The following is a 26,085-nucleotide window of genomic DNA, read 5'->3' as shown; positions in this document are numbered from 1 at the left end:
TTCCCTGCATCTCATACTGAGATTAGATCGGTAAAACGTTTGGACAGACTGGATTGCTTTCATCCTCCCGCATGACGGACAGGTAGGACGGTATAAGGAGCCAGAGTTCACTCCCGGTGGGGAGGGAAGTCTGGCAAGCGAGACTAATGATTACTACACATTAGTTAACTGTTAATTAAGAACTAACGTAACAATTGTGTCTAGTAATGATTTACTTAATGAATGTACCTTTATTGTAAAGTGTTACCATCGTTTCAAATTTGTTCAGACAATCTGTATACATGCAAGTCAATGCTGGTGAATGGACCTCACAATTTATTTGATGACGCTTAAGAAAAATCCTGGCAGAACACAGGAGAACTCACCTCCCACGTTGCACAGAGGTCTGTATGGTGGTAGATGTACTTGCCATCCTTGTCTTTAGGGTAGAACTCATTGCCAGGCTGTACACAGGCCAAGAATGTTGCATCAACAATCCTTTGAATTCAAAATTCACTTAACAGTATTCATGTATATTTCCAACCCACTCCACACACAGCTGCTCAGTGAGGAGCCGTTTCAGTGATGTTGCAATGTGTTTATACATGCATGTATGTGACATGCACCCTTGAATCATAGAGTATACCTACTCATTGCTAACCTGATTTGTACTATGTGGTGCCACATATCCTATCACATTTGGTACCATATACTGTAATGTTACTCTATTGTGGGCCCACATTTAATGTTGGAAATACACCTTAGACAAGCCGGCAAAAACATAAAATAACCCCCAGTTGCAGGCCTGAGTCGATGCTTGGGATCGGTGTGGCCTCAAACGTAAATGGCCCCTTCACTCAATGAAGAGCTATAAAATAAATGTAATGTAACTTTAATGACGAACGATGACCGTCCGTCAGCACCAGCGCACAGGCATGTCCGGCAGGCATGTCGGGAAGTAGCAGCAGTAGTCCTCCACGTGTTTGATAGCAAGGATAGCAGCTCCAAGCCCAGGGCCAGGCGAAGTCTCTTTCCTCTGTTGTCCCGTCCGGTAACAGTTGAAACTCGACTGTGTTTACTTATCCTTAGCTTCACGATGTCTCACTGGTCTGGCAAGAACACCAGCAGTTACTGATAATATAGCCACTTGTTGGGCTAACAAATGACGCGCTCGGCACAGTTACTGTTTAGCTAGACGCACAAACACACACTGCCGACCGTCCACAAACTTGGCTTTGTCCGGTGTCAAGTCCTCTTCAGCACTCGGTAAAAGCGCGTCTTGTCCACAGTTCTCGGGTTGACAACTTAGAAACTGATACGATAAGCGTGCTCTTAACTTAAACTGGTTAAAGCTCTCAAAGTACTGTACAGGGAAATAACTCTCGACTTAGCTCCGTTCTTCTCTTTGGCGGCGACCGACTGAACCACGCACTCTGCACACCTACGACACACCCAGATCTGCCCCAGCAACTGCATAGCAACCGACGACACTCTGTACAGTTCTCAGCCAATCACATCAAGGTAAGTTACATTTCGATTAATACATATTTTTTTCTTTGGTTAACATTTCTTCTGTTACAGGTTATAAGAAATTACAAGTAAACATTATAACATATACACCAGAAATAAACCAAAATGCAAAATCGCCCTTTCAAAATAAATGTCCTAATTTCAAAATACAAGTATCTTACAACTAAACCCAAATTTCCCACTGGGTTACACCCTTCCCCCTATTAAAGACGGCATGAAATGGGGTCTCAGTAGGTATGTGTGGCGTATAGAGGGAATGCACGTGACGTCACGGACGCGACAGTCAGTGCGGGTACGCCCACTCAGCTGCAGTGAGTGTCAAAACGTCTAAACAAGCCAGGTGGCGCCGCCGGGTCACGGTGTTTAGCGTTCAGCTTCCGCGAGAAAACAACGAAAATGGTAAAGTGCTGTTGTGCCATTGACTGTAAAAATAGATTCAACAAGGCGTCGGAGGTATCTTTTTACAGGCTGCCGAAAGCTAATGAAACGGTCCCGGTCTTCTCTGCAGCTATCCAGGGTTTCAATGAGGGCTCATTCATTCTCTGGCTGTGTTCTACCTGCACAGATATAACGTTACATGAGTGATAGTGTTTACTCTGAACAAAGCTAGGGACAGCGTATGCTATATTTTTCTTAATAAAAGTTGTAATAAAATAAATATGTACCTCTCCACATACAACCAGAATATCCATTGCTGTCCTCGTTACTTTAATGTCGCCAACAAATCCAGCCTTGAAGTACGACCACGCTACGTCCAGGCTCTTGTATGCTTTCATGCTTTGGTTTGTGTATTTCCCCGGCGTCGATATTAAGTACATATAAATGTCAGGAAACCCTATTCCTGGCCACATGTCTACATCCATGGACCACTGGTTCTTTGGCAAGCTGTAAGGGTCACATTCGAGTCCAACTGCCTTTATTTTAAGCAGATAATCGTTTATATTAGCCGTGGTTTCGCTACTACCCCTGGCAGAAGCCACGTTTGTTTTGGAAATTTGACACTCAGTGCTGCTCAGTCCGGCTGAGGGGGGCGTGTTCGGGAGGGGGCGTGGCGTCGGTGCATTCCCTCTATACTGAGTGAAAACAAACATTGACCTGAATGAAACCGGGGAGAGAGGTGGGACATAGCCTGTGGATGATTTGATCGTTGTGGGGACTGGAGTTGACATTGGCCAATCCTGACCCTTGAATGCTGCGAATCCCACTCGATCAATTGATGGATCACACCGGAGTTGGAGGCAGAACAAGCCCGCACCGCTCTGCAGTAGGGCTGGGCGATATGACGATATATTTCGTCTGGACGATAGAAAATGTATTTCGTCTGATATGAGGCTCTATCGTTTATATCGTTGTGTTGCAAATCACACTCTTTACGGCAATATTGTCCGTCATTTGGATGACGCTGTGCTTTCTTCATTCTGTTTTACTCACGTCCACAGTCCACACACGCACCAGACTCTGTGTCAACAAGCCCCTTGCGCCCCTTTATAAGTGGCACAAATCAGCCGGTGAGTAGGCTAAAGAGCAGGGAGATGTTACCTCCACTCCGTCCGCCTAGCCCACCCAGGCATTGTGTCTAAATTTGGTGTCTATTTCCACATTTTTGGGGGCAAGGAATCCACAGAAATGGTTGTTGAGTCTCTAAGTAGAACAGATTTTTTTCCCTCATGTAGTATGCATCCAGCACTTGAACAGGGCAGTCGCTTTATTTTCTCGCTCTCCCTTATCTCCCTTCTTTGCCCCTGCCTGCAAAACTCCCAGAGCAAACTTGCATTCGTCTACTCGAAATGACAAATATGGATTTATTGGATTTACTAAGCTGGTATCTCAACGCAAATCAACTAAACTTTTTGGGGTCCGGGGATCCCCCACCCTCTGCCCAGCTTGCTTTCACCGCGGGACACGGGAAGACAACAGCGATTGACCCTAGGCTGTGACGTCATGAAAATTGAGATGGGCGGTCAGTGAATTTGAACTGTGAATTTGAACTGTGAAAAATGGATTATATCTGGATATATCAGAGAAATTCCACTTGATCTGCAATAAGGAGAATATGAACTAATGTTGGTGAACCAGAGACTTGACACCTGCTGTTGACTTTCTGGTCTGTGTGACCCTGGTCTGTGTGACGGAAAGGAATTCCAGGCAACCAAAACATTTCATCCTAATCTGGACTCTCTACTGCCAAGGACGCAGCTCTCCTGATGTTTTCGTCTGCAACTGAACTCTTCCCCCCCCAAACCCCCGGCCTTGTTCAGCCCTTGCATCATCCACCCCACCCCCCCCCCCTCTCCCTCTTCCTCCGATATACATCCATCTGGCGCTGATCACAGCGAGCCACTTGCGTTGTTTGAGGAGCTAATGCAACGGTGGCGCTGCGCACGTGGCGACCCGGCTGAGGGCAGCAGATGGTCCTTTGGAATCTGTACATAATGCAACAAATGTTTATGTATAGTATAATATTGAAGTGCGCCTTTATTACTTTAAAACTAGTAATAATGTATCTCAATTCTGAAGTGTGCCGTTATTACTAATCTCAAACTAGTAATGATGTTGTAATTATCCACTACTGTCTGATGTGAACCAAAGTGCCCTTCTGGGACATACGAATAAACTTGAACTTGAACTTGAAGTATGTAGTCGTAATACAACATGGCATTTCTCGCAATGTTAGCTACAACGTAGTATTTGTTAATCATACATATTTTGAGTGATACCCTTGAGCATATCGAAGTGCTTGCCATTGGAAAAAAAGTTTGTTGTTTCATATTTCCAATTAAAAAAGTGTTACAGTAATGAATTTATTCCCTCAGTGTCTCTAAAAGTGTCTGGAAATACATAGAAAATGAGCACATCTATATCTAAGGGAGCTAGGGCTCTGTCTGTTTCTGTCTGTCCCACTGATGACATCAGTGATGTCATAAATCCACTCACTCTCACACACACACAAAGTCTCAGTGATGTCAAATTGTGACATCTGTGTGGCCATGGACGGTGCATGATCAGCTTCACACACGGTATGTATCATGCTATACATTCATGTGTTAACATACTGTGTGTGAAGCTGCTTAATTGATCTCCTCTGCTCCCCATACCTTAGGCTGAACACCTGCAGACAATCGGCTGATTGCTGATGCAGCTCTGCCTGCAGGTATTTAACCTGCAGTTTGTCCGATCCTCATGCCCATTCCTTTACTTTCTTAGGTCCTGGCACAATAGGTGCCAGGCTTTATTATTTTAGTTTAAACCTGGTAAGTTCGGTAGTTATATTTTCGTTCTTAGTTTTAGTTTAGTTTTCCTAAATTATTCTTTAACTTTTTGAATTGTTAGCTTAAGGAGAGGGGCTGGCTTCGACGGCCCTATATGGGCCAGCCCAGACCCCTCTCCCTTTTGCTTGTTTTGGCCGAACTGCCAGGTTTTCTTGTTTTATGGTTTTGGGCTTCTTTTTGTTTCAGGAATTGGGAAAATAAATAAAAACCCTATCCTTTTTGATCATTGTGTTGGCATCGTTTTATGTTATGTTCTCCACTTGAGCCTGGTTTGATGTATGTGTTGTGGAGGCCATAACACATCATCAGTGATGTCAGAGGCATTGTGATATCAGTCATGTCATAAGAGGTTGTGATGTCATCAGTGATGTCAAAAGCAGTTGTGACATCATCAGTGATGTCACTTGAGCAATTGTGATGTCATCAGTGATGTCATAAATCCTTCCGGGCTGAGGCTATATAAGTGGTGGAAAACACAGCATACAAGTCAGTGTGGTACAGTGTTGGTCGACCCCTCTGGTGCTCGCAGCCCGGTCGGGTCATGCTGCCTGTGTGGACTACCTGATCACACAGGGAGCACAGGTAGACCTAGCTGATGAGGATAACTGGACACCTCTCTGCTATGCCGTGTGCGGTCACCTGGACTGTGTCCAGATCCTCCTTGAAGCCGGGGCCGACCCTAACGGAAACATACACGGCTCAGACACCCCTTTCTACATCAGTGCTGTACTCAACAACCTGGACCCCTTTCTACATCAGTGCTGTACTCAACAACCTGGACTGCTTCCACCTGCTGCTCCAGGCCGCTGGCGTTCTAACCCGTGATGTGGCTTCTCTCCTGCTGGATGTGGTGCTGCGTAACAGGTGCGGTGCGGCCTTCGTCCTCTCCTCCAGAGGAGTAGAGGTGGAGGTGAGGGCGGTAAGCGGGGCAGCCACACGGCCGTAGTTGCGGATAAACCGCCGATAGAAATTGGCAAACCCCAGGAACCGTTGAAGCCGTTTCCAGGTGGAGGGTTCAGGCCAATCCGCCACAGCCGCGACCTTGGCGGGGTCCATGCGTAACTCACCTTCGGCAATCACATACCCCAGAAAGGACACAGTAGAAGCGTGAAATTCACACTTCTCAGCTTTGACGAAGAGGCTGTTCTCCAACAGCCGTTGGAGCACTAGGCGGACATGCTGTTGGTGGGCGTCGAAATCCTGTGAGAAGATGAGGATATCATCCAAGTAGACAAAAACGAAGAGGCCGATCATATCCCTCAGAATGTCATTCATGAGAGTCTGGAAGACGGCGGGGGCGCCGCGTTAGTAAGCCTGAATGGCATAACCAAGTACTCAAAATGGCCAAGGGAAGTGTTGAAGGCCGTCTTCCACTCGTCCCCCTCCCGAATGCGGACAAGGTGGTAGGCGTTCCGTAGATCAAGTTTGGAGAATATCTTGGAGCCATGAAGGGGAGGGAAGGCGGAGCTAATGAGTGGTGTTCGTGGAACGGTATTAGGTGCTTGGGGCTTGCAGCCATGCGGGGTCACGCTGCCTGTGTGACCTACCTGATCACCCATGGAGTCCAGGTAGACCTAGCTGATGGCACCACAGGCCTCATTCCTCTCTCCTCAGCTGTGGTCCATGGTCACCTGGACTGCGTCCGGATCCTCTTGGAAGCCGGGGCCGACCCCAACAGAAGAGGACAGTGCTTATACACCCCGGTCTACTGGGCTGCCTGCAAAGGAAGGCTGGACATACTGCAGGAACTCATCAGGTTCCGTGCCGCTGTTCCTGATGACATACCTGTAGACAGTGAAGTCTCTCCTTTCTACGTCAGTGCGGGCCACCAGAGCAACTTCCCTACTCATCGAGACTTCACTTACCAAGTTTGCCTTGGCCATCAACTATCCGCGAATAGATCCACATGTCTAACACCGATCCTGACAGTGGTGCAACGCAGCATGGTCTCTAACTCCTGGTTGACCCTCTCGGCTTGGCCCCGAGAGGGGGGGGCTACTGTTAGATGATGTCATCTTTCCTACTATGATGTCATCGATCACTGATGATGTCATGATTCATAAGTGTCATCGGCTGGTGATGTCATGACACAGGTGATGTCATATTCCGGTTCTATAAAGGTTCGTTTCTGCAGGTCCTCTCTAGTGGTTCATAAACTAATATCACGTCAACCTCTGCAACCGTTCCCAACCTCGAACAGTGCAGACCTAGCTATCAAGTTCCACAACTTCCCTACTCATCGGGACTTCAGTTACCGAGTGTGTCTTGGCCATCAACTACCCGCGAATAGATCCACATGTCTAACACCGATCCTGACATGTCCTTGTCGAGTCATTGTCTATCTGTCTCCGGTTTGGTATGTATCACCCTGTCCTAGTGCTCTGTGTATTTTGACATTTGGTCCTGAGTAGAGCCTAGCCTCTGGCTAGTGGATTTTGTTATTTTGTATTTTTGAAGTTTTCAGTAAAGACTGTTTTGGCTCCAACAAACCTTGCCTGCCTTGCCTGCTGCCTTCTCCTCTTCTGCATTTGGGTCCACACACTACACCATCTAACCTTACCTGACAGGCCCTGGTGGCCTCCACTACATGAAAACCAAGCCTTAGAAGGTTGTTTGTGGATTATGAGGAGGGTCTGGTCTCCTTTTATGATGTAGATGCTGCAGCTCTCATCTACTCCTTCACTGGCTGCACCTTCACTGAGAAACTCTTCCCAATCTTCTGTCCCTGTGTTAATGATGGTGGTAAAAACACCACCCCTCTGATCCTCTCTCCTGTCAATCACACAGATTAGACTAATCATTAGTGTTTCATTAGTTTTTTTGTTTTTGTTCTAGCTAGCTCCAGCTGCTAGTATTATGTTTTAAACTATTCGGAAGGGATTCCGCAGAGTAGTGGTTATCACGCTGTTAATCTTGTAGAATCCAAGATTGGCCAGTTGGAGCACTGTGTGGGTCAGCTGAAGGACCAGAATAACAAGTTGAAAGAACAGAGAGAGAGAGCACAGGGGACGTTCCACTGTGTAAACTATTCGGAAGGGATTCCGCAGAGTAGTGGTTATCACGCTGTTAATCTTGTAGAATCCAAGATTGGATTTTTTTCAGTGTGGGAGTCCGTGTGACATGCCCCCCTGGCGCCGCCGCCGTGCTGGAGGAAAGCTATCAGGAGTGTCCCAGCTGCCGAGCCCTGCATCGCACCAGCCAGCACCCAGCACTGATGCCCCCCTGAGCAAGAAACTTTATGAAAAATTTGTTTTTATGCCTCGCCGGCAATAGCTGTGGCTGGAGGCATTAAGAGTTGGGGGTTGATGGGTGGGTAGAGGGAGTGGCTAGGGGGGATGTGGGAGGGGCCATAGCTAGGGATAGGACGGTCTTAGAGAGTCACGGTTTGCGGGGTGGGTGGTGGGAGGGGCGTGGTGAGGGCAAGGGGTGGGGAGATGTGAACGTAGCTAGGGATAGGGAGGTTTAATGTTTGTAGTTTTAAAACACCTTGTTCTTATGTTCTTTTTATATAGGTGTTTTTTTTTTCTTCAAAATAAATAATTCTGTTTGATACGGTCTTTGTCAGATCATGTCTGGATCTGTTGGTCCTTGTCCCTCACCCAGGTCTGACACTGTTCAAACCAGATCAATAGCTCAAAACAGATTGTAAATTAATCCCTGCTCCATACTATTTACAGCAGCGGATTAGTATTGCTAGCTTGACAATATGGGAAGTCAAGAGGTCTCTGCGGTGACTGCAGGTTGCAGTTGAAAGAACTGAGAGAGAGCACAGGGGACGTTCCACTGTGTAAACTATTCGGAAGGGATTCCGCAGAGTAGTGGTTATCATGCTGTTAATCTGAGAGCCAAAGTCTGAGAGTTCATGTAGAAGGTTTGAGAAAAGGGACCTGTTAAAGACTGAGATTTACAAACAGTCCAAATTGCTCCAGAATCAGAGCATTATGATATGATTGATTATAATTTATGATTGATTATCATTTATTTCATTTGATTGAGCTGTTAATCAAGAATCTAGGCTGATTGAACTGATTATAAGAAGGCACAGGGGACGTTCCACTGTGTAAACTATTCGGAAGGGATTCCGCAGAGTAGTGGTTATCACGCTGTTAATCTGAGAGCCAAAGTCTGAGAGTTCATGTAGAAGGTTTGAGAAAAGGGACCTGTTAAAGACTGAGATTTACAAACAGTCCAAATTGCTCCAGAATCAGAGCATTATGATATGATTGATTATAATTTATGATTGATTATCATTTATTTCATTTGATTGAGCTGTTAATCAAGAATCTAGGCTGATTGAACTGATTATAAGAAGGCACAGGGGACGTTCCACTGTAGCCGTTTTCCCACATGCGTACCGGAAAATTACCTGTAAGTCAATATCGGACATTTCCCTTCACACTTCTGCTCGCGTATGTGGGAATCTATCAGCGAATTTTCCTGTATGTTGGGGGGGCGGGGGGAGGGGGGAGCTTATTTGGGGAGGGTAGGGCTTATTTGCAGCGCAGGGTAGGGGTGGAGGAACATTATGTGGAATATCTCAAGAATCAGCTCGAGAAACTGAGTGACGACTTGGCTGACAAAGAGAGCGATGTGGAATATCTTTTGGGGCAGCGCAACAAGCAGGTTGGTACTGGCACACACACACAGACACACACACACACACACACACAGTACGTTGTGTTGAAAACAGCCCTGCATTATAATGCCTCTCATGACTCATTGCATTGTGTGATTTCTTTCAGGCGGCGAAGGCGCAACGGGAGGTCAGGAGGACAGTGACAGCCCAAAGCTCTGTGCACTTTGATCGTCAGCGCTCTTAATTCACCATGTCGTCCATCGTGACGGTTAAATGAGTTTGTTCATAGTGTATATATTTTGTAAATATTTGTCTAATCTAATCTAATCTAATTTTTTTTTTTTTTTTCAATCCATTTTCAATTTTTCAATCCATTCACAAACACTATTTTGAGCCAAAGATGCTGAGATTTCTTTTGTTTTGTTACGTTTGTGCTTTTTTCTGCTTTTTGGTCAAGTCTTTATGTGCTTGTGTTGAGAAGATAAAACGCTTCCATGCATGATTTAAAAACACAGAATGTACATGTGCATACACAGTACATGGGGTGCAAGTACAGTAAGGCGTATAAAATTGCATACACACACACACATGCAAAGCATATTCAGTGTGAAATGAGAGTGGTACAGCTGTGAATTGCTAATTTGAAATAATAAGTCTTATGCCTAATCAATCAACGCTCCCTGCTGTAGTCAAGGACACATGTTAAGTTGGGTGTCATCCAATGTGTAACATGCATACTTAACAAATAGTATTTCTTCTGAAACATCTGGACAGGAACACATTCCATTCTGATTTGCACAAAATTTACAGATTTCTTTTTGAGACATTGTTAGGCTAATGTACATTTGGAGGAAAAACGAGAGCCTACCGGTGGCTTAACTTTGATGAGGTGTTAAGAGGAGAATGTTTCTTATGCATATCACATCAGCAGCTAAACAATTGGTGCTTTTGGGTTTGGGCCGGTGTTTACAGTGTGATAATTCAGGATTAATTTATTTTTTGTCTCCTTTTCCTAAGTCGAAATACTTGTACCCCTCTGCCCCATAGGGAGCAGCCTTGTATTATGTCAGTTTTAACTGCCATGCAGTTTTTGCAGGATTAAATCACTGGATGAGTGGAAGCTAAAGCTACCAGGAGCCCCACACACATACAGGGTATGTTTTAGCTAAAGCTACCAGCAGCCCCACACACATATACAGGGTATGTTTTAGCTAAAGCTACCAGCAGCCCCACACACATATACAGGGTATGTTTTAGGAACCTGTCCCGAGTATCAGTCTGTAGTGAACACAGTCGGTGACTGAGAATGGGGACCATGCTCCTGTTGATTTGCCAATTTGAAGTAAGGACTTTTTATCTTTACTGTTTTGAATTTCATCACATGAATGTTTGTCCCATGTGGTTATTTTAAAAATAAGTTGTTTAAAAAATTGGGTATTTTAGACATTTGAAAGTTTCATTTTCCATTGTACAGAAAACTGTTTTTATATGACATGATGCGGCACTTAATGTTTTTAAAATATATATGTATAATGTGTTTGAAATAGTTTAAAGTCCCTGGAAACCAAAATCCACAAAAACGTTCTAACTATGTTATTTAGGATCTTGTTACTAATTATATGCCTCCGAAATTATTATGCATTACTTTCAACCCAAAGCCTTAAAATCGACACTTTTCTACAAGATTCTACAAGATACTTCCTCATTGAAGAGAGCAGCGCGTGAGGTGCTAAAATGTAGGAGCTTATGACGTCATAAGCTCTATATAACCTTTGTACACGCGTGCAATCCGCACCCACCTATGGCAAGTCTGTTCTTTGCCCCCAGTGACAGCGCTCCCTCGCTGTCCGTCTCCCTGTGCCTGTGTGTGAGATTAGCAAGGTGTCGGGTTTCAAGCCATGTGCTCCAAGCCATGTGCTCCTCTCTCTCTCTCTCTCTCTCTCTCTCTCTCTCTCTCTCGGACTAGAGAGAGAGAGAGAGAGAGAGAGAGAGAGAGAGAGAGAGAGAGAGAGAGAGAGAGAGAGAGAGAGAGAGAACGGACAGAGATCTCTTCCTCTCAGAGCCACGGAGCAACCAGGGGAGCAACGCGCGAACACACACACACACACACACACACACGGTGTGTGCACTCATCTCTCTTTCTCTCTCTCTCCGTTTCCCTCCCCCCTCTCTCTCGCGCTCTCCGAGACAGAAATTTCCCTGCTGTAGATGGGACACGCCCACACATTCCGCGGGAGATAATACACTCTAAAAAATAATCGATTTTCATGCGTTTTGCCACACCTGTCAAACCTAAATTTATATACTTTGCGACGTTCATCATCGTTCAAATTTGGCTGGTGGCTTATTAACATAGGGTCCTGTGATGTGATGAACTCAAAATGCTAAATAATAAAGAAATATTTCTGGTTTCCAGGGACTTTAAATAAATAGTTTAATAAATATTGAAGCCATGGTTTCCACTTGGAATTCTGTTTAATCTTCATTCAATATAATATAATACAATACAATATCATATATCATATCATAATACGCACACAGTATAATAATACGCTCCTCTGTGAAAGGTGCAGCCTTAAACTTGTTATGCTGCGCCTCAGCCCTTCTGATCTTGAATCTCATCTAACTATAATAATGTTTAAAAAGAAGAGTTATTCAACCATACAGTCAGTGTTAAATCTACTAATCGCAGGACAGTGATGTTGAAGTGTGAGAGAAGTTGCACTTCCTGAAGAATACATTTAATTCATGTAGCCTACTGTTTTACAAGATTTAAAAAAATATGTTTATTGGTTTTTGTTGCTAGCAAAACATGTGGTTGTCTCCCTCCCTCCCAGCCGCTAGAGGCGCATAGAGGCGCCGCGGTAGCGTCAAAGCAGCTCCACACCAGGAAGAAATTTCACTAGTCGCCAAAATGGCGGAGGTGTAGCTCTGCGGCTGCGCGCTGTTGTTGCAATAGTGAAGTGTCACTTCTTATCAATGTACCTTCTTTGTCATCACCGTCCATGTGGCTTCAGAGACAGAAGAACCCCGTCAGAACATGACACTATAAGCTATAAGCCGTTTTCCCACATGCGTACCGGAAAATTACCTGTAAGTCAATATCGGACATTTCCCTTCACACTTCTGCTCGCGCATGTGGGAATCTATCAGCGAATTTTCCTGTATGTTGGGGGGGCGGGGGGAGGGGGGAGCTTATTTGGGGGGTCGGCAAAACTCGAAATAAGTTCGCTTGTCAGTTGTCACACAATAAATCACACTCGTTTGACTTAAGAGCAGCGTCAAGCCGCCAGCGTAATCAACACAGCCGATTTCCCCCTCCCCTCTCTGCTCGAGAGCAGCAGCCACAGGACAGACACAGCGAGAAAGGCTTGCAAGCTGCTCAACGCTTGTATGTATGTAGAGAAAGCAGACTGGCTTCGTTTGATGTGTCCGGGGTTGCCTTCGGAAATCAGCAAGCTGACACTGCTCTTATTAGGCTATCACAAGATCATTTCGCCAGTTTGCTTTAATGTGCGCGAATAATTAGATTATGCCCGCTGGAACATTAAGCAACGTGTGTAGGCTACTCCTCGCCCATGATTGAAGGACCGCTGTCGCGGAAAATGACTGGAACCGTTTCCACTTGCGTCCCCTTAAGAGCATACCGCTCTTCTGACTAGGTCGAAAGTGGTGAAATGTCGGGGACGACGGGGTCGCGCTTATACCGGCACAGCGCCTTTCTCACATGCAGGCATTACACCACGTTCCGGTCATTTTGCGGTACAAAGCGCATGTGGGAAAAGGGCTTGTGTAAACTATTCGGAAGGGATTCCGCAGAGTAGTGGTTATCACGCTGTTAATCTGAGAGCCAAAGTCTCCCGTTTTCAGTGTGGGAGTCCGTGTGACATGCCCCCCTGGCGCCGCCGCCGTGCTGGAGGAAAGCTATCAGGAGTGTCCCAGCTGCCGAGCCCTGCATCGCACCAGCCAGCACCCAGCACTGATGCCCCCCTGAGCAAGAAACTTTATGAAAAATTTGTTTTTATGCCTCGCCGGCAATAGCTGTGGCTGGAGGCATTAAGAGTTGGGGGTTGATGGGTGGGTAGAGGGAGTGGCTAGGGGGGATGTGGGAGGGGCCATAGCTAGGGATAGGACGGTCTTAGAGAGTCACGGTTTGCGGGGTGGGTGGTGGGAGGGGCGTGGTGAGGGCAAGGGGTGGGGAGATGTGAACGTAGCTAGGGATAGGGAGGTTTAATGTTTGTAGTTTTAAAACACCTTGTTCTTATGTTCTTTTTATATAGGTGTTTTTTTTTTCTTCAAAATAAATAATTCTGTTTGATACGGTCTTTGTCAGATCATGTCTGGATCTGTTGGTCCTTGTCCCTCACCCAGGTCTGACACTGTTCAAACCAGATCAATAGCTCAAAACAGATTGTAAGTTAATCCCTGCTCCATACTATTTACAGCAGCGGATTAGTATTGCTAGCTTGACAATATGGGAAGTCAAGAGGTCTCTGCGGTGACTGCAGGCTTTGAAAGGGAACGTGACACCGAGCGTTAACCTATAAGCTAAATCCACATGTCTAACACCGATCCTGACAGTGGTGCAACGCAGCATGGTCTCTAACTCCTGGTTGACCCTCTCGGCTTGGCCCCCCGGCTACTGTTAGATGATGTCATCTTTCCTACTATGATGTCATCGATCACTGATGATGTCATGATTCATAAGTGTCATCGGCTGGTGATGTCATGACACAGGTGATGTCATATTCCGGTTCTATAAAGGTTCGTTTCTGCAGGTCCTCTCTAGTGGTTCATAAACTAATATCACGTCAACCTCTGCAACCGTTCCCAACCTCGAACAGTGCAGACCTAGCTATCAAGTTCCACAACTTCCCTACTCATCGGGACTTCAGTTACCGAGTGTGTCTTGGCCATCAACTACCCGCGAATAGATCCACATGTCTAACACCGATCCTGACATGTCCTTGTCGAGTCATTGTCTATCTGTCTCCGGTTTGGTATGTATCACCCTGTCCTAGTGCTCTGTGTATTTTGACATTTGGTCCTGAGTAGAGCCTAGCCTCTGGCTAGTGGATTTTGTTATTTTGTATTTTTGAAGTTTTCAGTAAAGACTGTTTTGGCTCCAACAAACCTTGCCTGCCTTGCCTGCTGCCTTCTCCTCTTCTGCATTTGGGTCCACACACTACACCATCTAACCTTACCTGACAGGCCCTGGTGGCCTCCACTACATGAAAACCAAGCCTTAGAAGGTTGTTTGTGGATTATGAGGAGGGTCTGGTCTCCTTTTATGATGTAGATGCTGCAGCTCTCATCTACTCCTTCACTGGCTGCACCTTCACTGAGAAACTCTTCCCAATCTTCTGTCCCTGTGTTAATGATGGTGGTAAAAACACCACCCCTCTGATCCTCTCTCCTGTCAATCACACAGATTAGACTAATCATTAGTGTTTCATTAGTTTTTTTGTTTTTGTTCTAGCTAGCTCCAGCTGCTAGTATTATGTTTTAAACTATTCGGAAGGGATTCCGCAGAGTAGTGGTTATCACGCTGTTAATCTTGTAGAATCCAAGATTGGCCAGTTGGAGCACTGTGTGGGTCAGCTGAAGGACCAGAATAACAAGTTGAAAGAACTGAGAGAGAGAGCACAGGGGACGTTCCACTGTGTAAACTATTCGGAAGGGATTCCGCAGAGTAGTGGTTATCACGCTGTTAATCTGAGAGCCAAAGTCTGAGAGTTCATGTAGAAGGTTTGAGAAAAGGGACCTGTTAAAGACTGAGATTTACAAACAGTCCAAATTGCTCCAGAATCAGAGCATTATGATATGATTGATTATAATTTATGATTGATTATCATTTATTTCATTTGATTGAGCTGTTAATCAAGAATCTAGGCTGATTGAACTGATTATAAGAAGGCACAGGGGACGTTCCACTGTGTAAACTATTCGGAAGGGATTCCGCAGAGTAGTGGTTATCACGCTGTTAATCTGAGAGCCAAAGTCTGAGAGTTCATGTAGAAGGTTTGAGAAAAGGGACCTGTTAAAGACTGAGATTTACAAACAGTCCAAATTGCTCCAGAATCAGAGCATTATGATATGATTGATTATAATTTATGATTGATTATCATTTATTTCATTTGATTGAGCTGTTAATCAAGAATCTAGGCTGATTGAACTGATTATAAGAAGGCACAGGGGACGTTCCACTGTGTAAACTATTCGGAAGGGATTCCGCAGAGTAGTGGTTATCACGCTGTTAATCTGAGAGCCAAAGTCTGAGAGTTCATGTAGAAGGTTTGAGAAAAGGGACCTGTTAAAGACTGAGATTTACAAACAGTCCAAATTGCTCCAGAATCAGAGCATTATGATATGATTGATTATAATTTATGATTGATTATCATTTATTTCATTTGATTGAGCTGTTAATCAAGAATCTAGGCTGATTGAACTGATTATAAGAAGGCACAGGGGACGTTCCACTGTGTAAACTATTCGGAAGGGATTCCGCAGAGTAGTGGTTATCACGCTGTTAATCTGAGAGCCAAAGTCTGAGAGTTCATGTAGAAGGTTTGAGAAAAGGGACCTGTTAAAGACTGAGATTTACAAACAGTCCAAATTGCTCCAGAATCAGAGCAATAAACAGAAACAGCTCCTCCAAAAAAGCTGGGATGAGGGGGCTGAACTGCGGACAGCTGTGATCTCACTGGAAAGGGAGAAAGAGAAGCAAGAGCTGTGAAGCTGCTTAATTGATCTCCTCTGCTCCCCATACCTTAGGCTGAACACCTGCAGACAATCGGCTGATTGCTGATGCAGCTCTGCCTGCAGGTATTTAAGCTGCAGTTCTACCTCTGAATCCAGCCCAGCAGCACCTGCAGTTTGTCCGATCCTCATGCCCATTCCTTTACTTTCTTAGGTCCTGGCACAATAGGTGCCAGGCTTTATTATTTTAGTTTAAACCTGGTAAGTTCGGTAGTTATATTTTCGTTCTTAGTTTTAGTTTAGTTTTCCTAAATTATTCTTTAACTTTTTGAATTGTTAGCTTAAGGAGAGGGGCTGGCTTCGACGGCCCTATATGGGCCAGCCAAGACCCCTCTCCCTTTTGCTTGTTTTGGCCGAACTGCCAGGTTTTCTTGTTTTATGGTTTTGGGCTTCTTTTTGTTTCAGGAATTGGGAAAATAAATAAAAACCCTATCCTTTTTGATCATTGTGTTGGCGTCGTTTTATGTTATGTTCTCCACTTGAGCCTGGTTTGATGTATGTATTGTGGAGGCCATAACACATCATCAGTGATGTCAGAGGCATTGTGATATCAGTCATGTCATAAGAGGTTGTGATGTCATCAGTGATGTCAAAAGCAGTTGTGACATCATCAGTGATGTCACTTGAGCAATTGTGATGTCATCAGTGATGTCATAAATCCTTCCGGGCTGAGGCTATATAAGTGGTGGAAAACACAGCATACAAGTCAGTGTGGTACAGTGTTGGTCGACCCCTCTGGTGCTCGCAGCCCGGTCGGGTCATGCTGCCTGTGTGGACTACCTGATCACACACGGAGCACAGGTAGACCTAGCTGATGAGGATAACTGGACACCTCTCTGCTACCTGACTACCACCTAGCTGATGAGGATAACTGGACACATCTCTGCTACCTGACTACCACCTAGCTGATGAGGATAACTGGACACATCTCTGCTACCTGACTACGACCTAGCTGATGAGGATAACTGGACACCTCTCTGCTACCTGACTACCACCTAGCTGATGAGGATAACTGGACACCTCTCTGCTACCTGACTACCACCTAGCTGATGAGGATAACTGGACACCTCTCTGCTACCTGACTACCACCTAGCTGATGAGGATAACTGGACACCTCTCTGCTACCTGACTACCACCTAGCTGATGAGGATAACTGGACACCTCTCTGCTACCTGACTACCACCTAACTGATGAGGATAACTGGACACATCTCTGCTACCTGACTACCACCTAGCTGATGAGGATAACTGGACACATCTCTGCTACCTGACTACCACCTAACTGATGAGGATAACTGGACACCTCTCTGCTACCCGACTACCTGATCACACAGGGAGCACAGGTAGACCTAGCTGATGAGGATAACTGGACACCTCTCTGCTATGCCGTGTGCGGTCACCTGGACTGTGTCCAGATCTTCCTGGAAACCGGGGCCGACCCCAACGGAAACATACACGGCTCAGACACCCCTTTCTACATCAGTGCTGTACTCAACAACCTGGACTGCTTTCACCTGCTGCTCCAGAAGGCACAGGGGACGTTCCACTGTGTAATGGTTAGCACATTGACCACATCAGTAAAGGAAAGGCTCCTGCATGAACCAATTCTTGACAATTCACTCGACTTTCTCCTCCTCACCGAAACCTGGCAACAACCCAATGATTTCTAGATTTCTAGATTTCTAGACCTAGGTGATGAGGATAACTGGACACCTCTCTGCTACCTGACTACCTGATCACACAGGGAGCACAGGTAGACCTAGCTGATGAGGATAACTGGACACCTCTCTGCTATGCCGTGTGCGGTCACCTGGACTGTGTCCAGATCTTCCTGGAAACCGGGGCCGACCCCAACAGAAACATACACGGCTCAGACACCCCTTTCTACATCAGTGCTGTACTCAACAACCTGGACTGCTTCCACCTGCTGCTCCAGTCCGCTGGCATTCTGACTCGTGATGTGGCTTCTCTCCTGCTGGATGATGTGGTGCTGCGTAACAGGTGCAGGGCGGCCTTCGTCCAGCTGCTGCTGGACCACGGTGCTGACCCGGCCCAGAAATTCATCCTCTGCATTTCACCCATCCTCTACTAGGAACCTTCCTAGAACTAGGAGCAGTGGGCAGCCACTGTGCAGCGCCCGGGGACCAACTCCAGTTATTTTGCCAGTACCTTGGTCAGGAGCACTGACAGGAATATTAACCCTAACATACATGTCTTTCTTTTTGATGGTGGGAGGAAACCGGAGCACCCGGAGAAAACCCACACGGACACGGGGAGAACATGCAAACTCCACACAGAAAGGACCTGGGACGAACCGGGGTTCGAACCTGGGACCTTCTTGCTGTGAGGCAACAGTGTTAACCACTGAGCCAGTCCATTACCCGAGTTCTCCCCACCAATCAGCTCTCCCGTTTTGCCCCCTGTGTTCCTACCTCCCCAGCTGTCCCTCATGTTCCTGATGATTCCTGATTCCTGATGCCTGTACTTTTGTCTCTAGAAACCCAATCCAACTGGAGAACATTCAATATGCAGCACCATGGAACAACAAACCACCGGACATAAAACTCACCTATTACTCAATAATCTCACACATAAAAACCCTCCCCTTCATGTACGACTCATCATTCTCTTCACAAGCCACCACTACAGACATCGCCACCATTTTGGATGATGGACGCCACTTCCAAAGAGTAAGTCTACTGTCCTTTCTTGCACCCTATGCCACAGCATTGCCACATTCCTCTCTCCTCAGCTGTGGTCCACGGTCACCTGGACTGCGTCCGGATCCTCTTGGAAGCCGGGGCCGACCCCAACACAAGAGGACAGTGCTTATACACCCCGGTCTACTGGGCTGCCTGCAAAGGAAGGCTGGACATACTGCAGGAACTCATCAGGTTCCGTGCCGCTGTTCCTGATGACATACCTGTAGACAGTGAAGTCTCTCCTTTCTACGTCAGTGCGGGCCACCAGAGCAACTTCCCTACTCATCGAGACTTCACTTACCAAGTTTGCCTTGGCCATCAACTATCCGCAAATAGATCCACATGTCTAACACCGATCCTGACAGTGGTGCAACGCAGCATGGTCTCTAACTCCTGGTTGACCCTGGCCCCGAGAGGGGGGGGCTACTGTTAGATGATGTCATCTTTCCTACTATGATGTCATCGATCACTGATGATGTCATGATTCATAAGTGTCATCGGCTGGTGATGTCATGACACAGGTGATGTCATATTCCGGTTCTATAAAGGTTCGTTTCTGCAGGTCCTCTCTAGTGGTTCATAAACTAATATCACGTCAACCTCTGCAACCGTTCCCAACCTCGAACAGTGCAGACCTAGCTATCAAGTTCCACAACTTCCCTACTCATCGGGACTTCAGTTACCGAGAGTGTCTTGGCCATCAACTACCCGCGAATAGATCCACATGTCTAACACGGATCCTGACATGTCCTTGTCGAGTCATTGTCTATCTGTCTCCGGTTTGGTATGTATCACCCTGTCCTAGTGCTCTGTGTATTTTGACATTTGGTCCTGAGTAGAGCCTAGCCTCTGGCTAGTGGATTTTGTTATTTTGTATTTTTGAAGTTTTCAGTAAAGACTGTTTTGGCTCCAACAAACCTTGCCTGCCTTGCCTGCTGCCTTCTCCTCTTCTGCATTTGGGTCCACACACTACACCATCTAACCTTACCTGACAGGCCCTGGTGGCCTCCACTACATGAAAACCAAGCCTTAGAAGGTTGTTTGTGGATTATGAGGAGGGTCTGGTCTCCTTTTATGATGTAGATGCTGCAGCTCTCATCTACTCCTTCACTGGCTGCACCTTCACTGAGAAACTCTTCCCAATCTTCTGTCCCTGTGTTAATGATGGTGGTAAAAACACCACCCCTCTGATCCTCTCTCCTGTCAATCACACAGATTAGACTAATCATTAGTGTTTCATTAGTTTTTTTGTTTTTGTTCTAGCTAGCTCCAGCTGCTAGTATTATGTTTTAAACTATTCGGAAGGGATTCCGCAGAGTAGTGGTTATCATGCTGTTAATCTTGTAGAATCCAAGATTGGCCAGTTGGAGCACTGTGTGGGTCAGCTGAAGGACCAGAATAACAAGTTGAAAGAACTGAGAGAGAGAGCACAGGGGACGTTCCACTGTGTAAACTATTCGGAAGGGATTCCGCAGAGTAGTGGTTATCACGCTGTTAATCTGAGAGCCAAAGTCTGAGAGTTCATGTAGAAGGTTTGAGAAAAGGGACCTGTTAAAGACTGAGATTTACAAACAGTCCAAATTGCTCCAGAATCAGAGCATTATGATATGATTGATTATAATTTATGATTGATTATCATTTATTTCATTTGATTGAGCTGTTAATCAAGAATCTAGGCTGATTGAACTGATTATAAGAAGGCACAGGGGACGTTCCACTGTGTAAACTATTCGGAAGGGATTCCGCAGAGTAGTGGTTATCACGCTGTTAATCTGAGAGCCAAAGTCTGAGAGTTCATGTAGAAGGTTTGAGAAAAGGGACCTGTTAAAGACTGAGATTTACAAACAGTCCAAATTGCTCCAGAATCAGAGCATTATGATATGATTGATTATAATTTATGATTGATTATCATTTATTTCATTTGATTGAGCTGTTAATCAAGAATCTAGGCTGATTGAACTGATTATAAGAAGGCACAGGGGACGTTCCACTGTGTAAACTATTCGGAAGGGATTCCGCAGAGTAGTGGTTATCACGCTGTTAATCTGAGAGCCAAAGTCTGAGAGTTCATGTAGAAGGTTTGAGAAAAGGGACCTGTTAAAGACTGAGATTTACAAACAGTCCAAATTGCTCCAGAATCAGAGCAATAAACAGAAACAGCTCCTCCAAAAAAGCTGGGATGAGGGGGCTGAACTGCGGACAGCTGTGATCTCACTGGAAAGGGAGAAAGAGAAGCAAGAGCTGTGAAGCTGCTTAATTGATCTCCTCTGCTCCCCATACCTTAGGCTGAACACCTGCAGACAATCGGCTGATTGCTGATGCAGCTCTGCCTGCAGGTATTTAAGCTGCAGTTCTACCTCTGAATCCAGCCCAGCAGCACCTGCAGTTTGTCCGATCCTCATGCCCATTCCTTTACTTTCTTAGGTCCTGGCACAATAGGTGCCAGGCTTTATTATTTTAGTTTAAACCTGGTAAGTTCGGTAGTTATATTTTCGTTCTTAGTTTTAGTTTAGTTTTCCTAAATTATTCTTTAACTTTTTGAATTGTTAGCTTAAGGAGAGGGGCTGGCTTCGACGGCCCTATATGGGCCAGCCAAGACCCCTCTCCCTTTTGCTTGTTTTGGCCGAACTGCCAGGTTTTCTTGTTTTATGGTTTTGGGCTTCTTTTTGTTTCAGGAATTGGGAAAATAAATAAAAACCCTATCCTTTTTGATCATTGTGTTGGCGTCGTTTTATGTTATGTTCTCCACTTGAGCCTGGTTTGATGTATGTATTGTGGAGGCCATAACACATCATCAGTGATGTCAGAGGCATTGTGATATCAGTCATGTCATAAGAGGTTGTGATGTCATCAGTGATGTCAAAAGCAGTTGTGACATCATCAGTGATGTCACTTGAGCAATTGTGATGTCATCAGTGATGTCATAAATCCTTCCGGGCTGAGGCTATATAAGTGGTGGAAAACACAGCATACAAGTCAGTGTGGTACAGTGTTGGTCGACCCCTCTGGTGCTCGCAGCCCGGTCGGGTCATGCTGCCTGTGTGGACTACCTGATCACACACGGAGCACAGGTAGACCTAGCTGATGAGGATAACTGGACACCTCTCTGCTACCTGACTACCACCTAGCTGATGAGGATAACTGGACACATCTCTGCTACCTGACTACTAGGGGTGCACCGATCACGTTTTTTGCCACCGATCACCGATTGCCGATCACCTATGAGAAATATCTGCCCAACCGATCATCGACCGATCACCGATTACCGATTACCGATCACCGATATATATATATATATTTATTTTATATTTTGTAGGCTAAAGGAAACTGCCAACATGAGACAGATGGGAGTTCAACCGTTTAGTTGTCAGTTCTCTTCAGTACAGTACAGCAGTATAGGCTTTTTACAGCATTATGACAGGAATAGTAGGATTGTGTGTGGTCTGGAAAAAGGAGGCAATAAAATATACAAACAGGTCAGTAACCAAGCTTGCTGTTATATAGGCCAATTATAGTGATAATTAACAACTAATAATATATAAATGATAATTAGGTAAACTGTAAGTCAGTTACTCTTAAACACCAGTCTTGAACCATGACTAAAGCCAAAGAGCTCCCACTCATAGAACCGGGGTTATGCACAATAACCGTCATACATTGGGATCCGCATCGAACGAACATCAAAACGACCCGCCCATCGAGGCCGAGTTACAGTGTTATAATTAGCAGCACTATGAGTGCGATCTACATAATGGTGACAGGGTTACATGACGGGAGAAACAACAGAATCACAAGCTACACACGAGCTAAACTCCATCTGAGTAGTGGCATTAATTAGCGCATCCGTCTGAATGGAGCGCACATCCACATAGCAGCACACTTTCGCTTCCTTCAAAGTGCCCGCGGGAACATCAATGCTTGCGTGGAAATTGTCTGTGTGTGCGCGTGCACTACCCCGACTACCACGTTAATCTGGGACTTTAATACACACGGATTTAACAGCATGCAAATGCCTCGGTAGGCGGGAGGACTGGAGGTAATTTCTCTCAGCTGAGTCTGCTCTAATCACCAGCTGATTTGTGTGATTCAAAGACGCAAGAGGTGTGTTGACAGTCTGGTGCGGTGTGTGCATGGAGGTGAGTACACTGATGAAAGCAAAGCGTGTGCTTTGCAACACAATGATATAAACGTTAGAGCACAATATGAAAGTTAAACGATAGACATTGAAGACATGAAAATGGGCTGCCTCATGTTTCTCACGTGCAGCATGATCGGCTATGCGATCGGCAAAATTAAAGGAATATCGGAAACAGCAGATCACATATTTGAGGTCCAAATCGGCCGATACAGATTGCGTGCAGATCGATCGGTGCACCCCTACTGACTACCACCTAGCTGATGAGGATAACTGGACACATCTCTGCTACCTGACTACGACCTAGCTGATGAGGATAACTGGACACCTCTCTGCTACCTGACTACCACCTAGCTGATGAGGATAACTGGACACCTCTCTGCTACCTGACTACCACCTAGCTGATGAGGATAACTGGACACCTCTCTGCTACCTGACTACCACCTAGCTGATGAGGATAACTGGACACCTCTCTGCTACCTGACTACCACCTAGCTGATGAGGATAACTGGACACCTCTCTGCTACCTGACTACCACCTAACTGATGAGGATAACTGGACACATCTCTGCTACCTGACTACCACCTAGCTGATGAGGATAACTGGACACATCTCTGCTACCTGACTACCACCTAACTGATGAGGATAACTGGACACCTCTCTGCTACCCGACTACCTGATCACACAGGGAGCACAGGTAGACCTAGCTGATGAGGATAACTGGACACCTCTCTGCTATGCCGTGTGCGGTCACCTGGACTGTGTCCAGATCTTCCTGGAAACCGGGGCCGACCCCAACGGAAACATACACGGCTCAGACACCCCTTTCTACATCAGTGCTGTACTCAACAACCTGGACTGCTTTCACCTGCTGCTCCAGAAGGCACAGGGGACGTTCCACTGTGTAATGGTTAGCACATTGACCACATCAGTAAAGGAAAGGCTCCTGCATGAACCAATTCTTGACAATTCACTCGACTTTCTCCTCCTCACCGAAACCTGGCAACAACCCAATGATTTCTAGATTTCTAGATTTCTAGACCTAGGTGATGAGGATAACTGGACACCTCTCTGCTACCTGACTACCTGATCACACAGGGAGCACAGGTAGACCTAGCTGATGAGGATAACTGGACACCTCTCTGCTATGCCGTGTGCGGTCACCTGGACTGTGTCCAGATCTTCCTGGAAACCGGGGCCGACCCCAACAGAAACATACACGGCTCAGACACCCCTTTCTACATCAGTGCTGTACTCAACAACCTGGACTGCTTCCACCTGCTGCTCCAGTCCGCTGGCATTCTGACTCGTGATGTGGCTTCTCTCCTGCTGGATGATGTGGTGCTGCGTAACAGGTGCAGGGCGGCCTTCGTCCAGCTGCTGCTGGACCACGGTGCTGACCCGGCCCAGAAATTCATCCTCTGCATTTCACCCATCCTCTACTAGGAACCTTCCTAGAACTAGGAGCAGTGGGCAGCCACTGTGCAGCGCCCGGGGACCAACTCCAGTTATTTTGCCAGTACCTTGGTCAGGAGCACTGACAGGAATATTAACCCTAACATACATGTCTTTCTTTTTGATGGTGGGAGGAAACCGGAGCACCCGGAGAAAACCCACACGGACACGGGGAGAACATGCAAACTCCACACAGAAAGGACCTGGGACGAACCGGGGTTCGAACCTGGGACCTTCTTGCTGTGAGGCAACAGTGTTAACCACTGAGCCAGTCCATTACCCGAGTTCTCCCCACCAATCAGCTCTCCCGTTTTGCCCCCTGTGTTCCTACCTCCCCAGCTGTCCCTCATGTTCCTGATGATTCCTGATTCCTGATGCCTGTACTTTTGTCTCTAGAAACCCAATCCAACTGGAGAACATTCAATATGCAGCACCATGGAACAACAAACCACCGGACATAAAACTCACCTATTACTCAATAATCTCACACATAAAAACCCTCCCCTTCATGTACGACTCATCATTCTCTTCACAAGCCACCACTACAGACATCGCCACCATTTTGGATGATGGACGCCACTTCCAAAGAGTAAGTCTACTGTCCTTTCTTGCACCCTATGCCACAGCATTGCCACATTCCTCTCTCCTCAGCTGTGGTCCATGGTCACCTGGACTGCGTCCGGATCCTCTTGGAAGCCGGGGCCGACCCCAACACAAGAGGACAGTGCTTATACACCCCGGTCTACTGGGCTGCCTGCAAAGGAAGGCTGGACATACTGCAGGAACTCATCAGGTTCCGTGCCGCTGTTCCTGATGACATACCTGTAGACAGTGAAGTCTCTCCTTTCTACGTCAGTGCGGGCCACCAGAGCAACTTCCCTACTCATCGAGACTTCACTTACCAAGTTTGCCTTGGCCATCAACTATCCGCAAATAGATCCACATGTCTAACACCGATCCTGACAGTGGTGCAACGCAGCATGGTCTCTAACTCCTGGTTGACCCTGGCCCCGAGAGGGGGGGGCTACTGTTAGATGATGTCATCTTTCCTACTATGATGTCATCGATCACTGATGATGTCATGATTCATAAGTGTCATCGGCTGGTGATGTCATGACACAGGTGATGTCATATTCCGGTTCTATAAAGGTTCGTTTCTGCAGGTCCTCTCTAGTGGTTCATAAACTAATATCACGTCAACCTCTGCAACCGTTCCCAACCTCGAACAGTGCAGACCTAGCTATCAAGTTCCACAACTTCCCTACTCATCGGGACTTCAGTTACCGAGAGTGTCTTGGCCATCAACTACCCGCGAATAGATCCACATGTCTAACACGGATCCTGACATGTCCTTGTCGAGTCATTGTCTATCTGTCTCCGGTTTGGTATGTATCACCCTGTCCTAGTGCTCTGTGTATTTTGACATTTGGTCCTGAGTAGAGCCTAGCCTCTGGCTAGTGGATTTTGTATTTTTGAAGTTTTCAGTAAAGACTGTTTTGGCTCCAACAAACCTTGCCTGCCTTGCCTGCATTACCTTGCCTGCTGCCTTCTCCTCTTCTGCATTTGGGTCCACACACTACACCATCTAACCTTACCTGACAGGCCCTGGTGGCCTCCACTACCTGAAAACCAAGCCTTAGAAGGTTGTTTGTGGATTATGAGGAGGGTCTGGTCTCCTTTT

At 46.2% G+C, this 26,085-nt stretch overlaps 1 protein-coding gene across 1 annotated transcript in view; it reads right to left on the bottom strand.

Moving 5' to 3' along the window:
* The window catches only part of LOC310800496 (aldo-keto reductase family 1 member D1-like), a gene marked incomplete at its 5' end in the record, with an annotated part of 49,537 nt that overhangs the window by 6,261 nt on the left and 17,191 nt on the right, over positions 1 to 26,085 (bottom strand). The window contains one exon of the mRNA XM_083663099.1: positions 366 to 443. Within this exon, the coding sequence (XP_083519225.1) occupies positions 366 to 443 (78 nt within the window). The remainder of the gene's footprint in view (positions 1 to 365; positions 444 to 26,085) is intronic.

The sequence above is a fragment of the Poromitra crassiceps genome (genome assembly GCF_964638095.1).
Source record: "Poromitra crassiceps genome assembly, chromosome: 30".
In the NCBI taxonomy this organism is placed as follows: domain Eukaryota; kingdom Metazoa; phylum Chordata; class Actinopteri; order Beryciformes; family Melamphaidae; genus Poromitra; species Poromitra crassiceps.
Note: the sequence above shows the minus strand (reverse complement) of the source record. Positions and strands in the feature narration are given on the sequence as shown.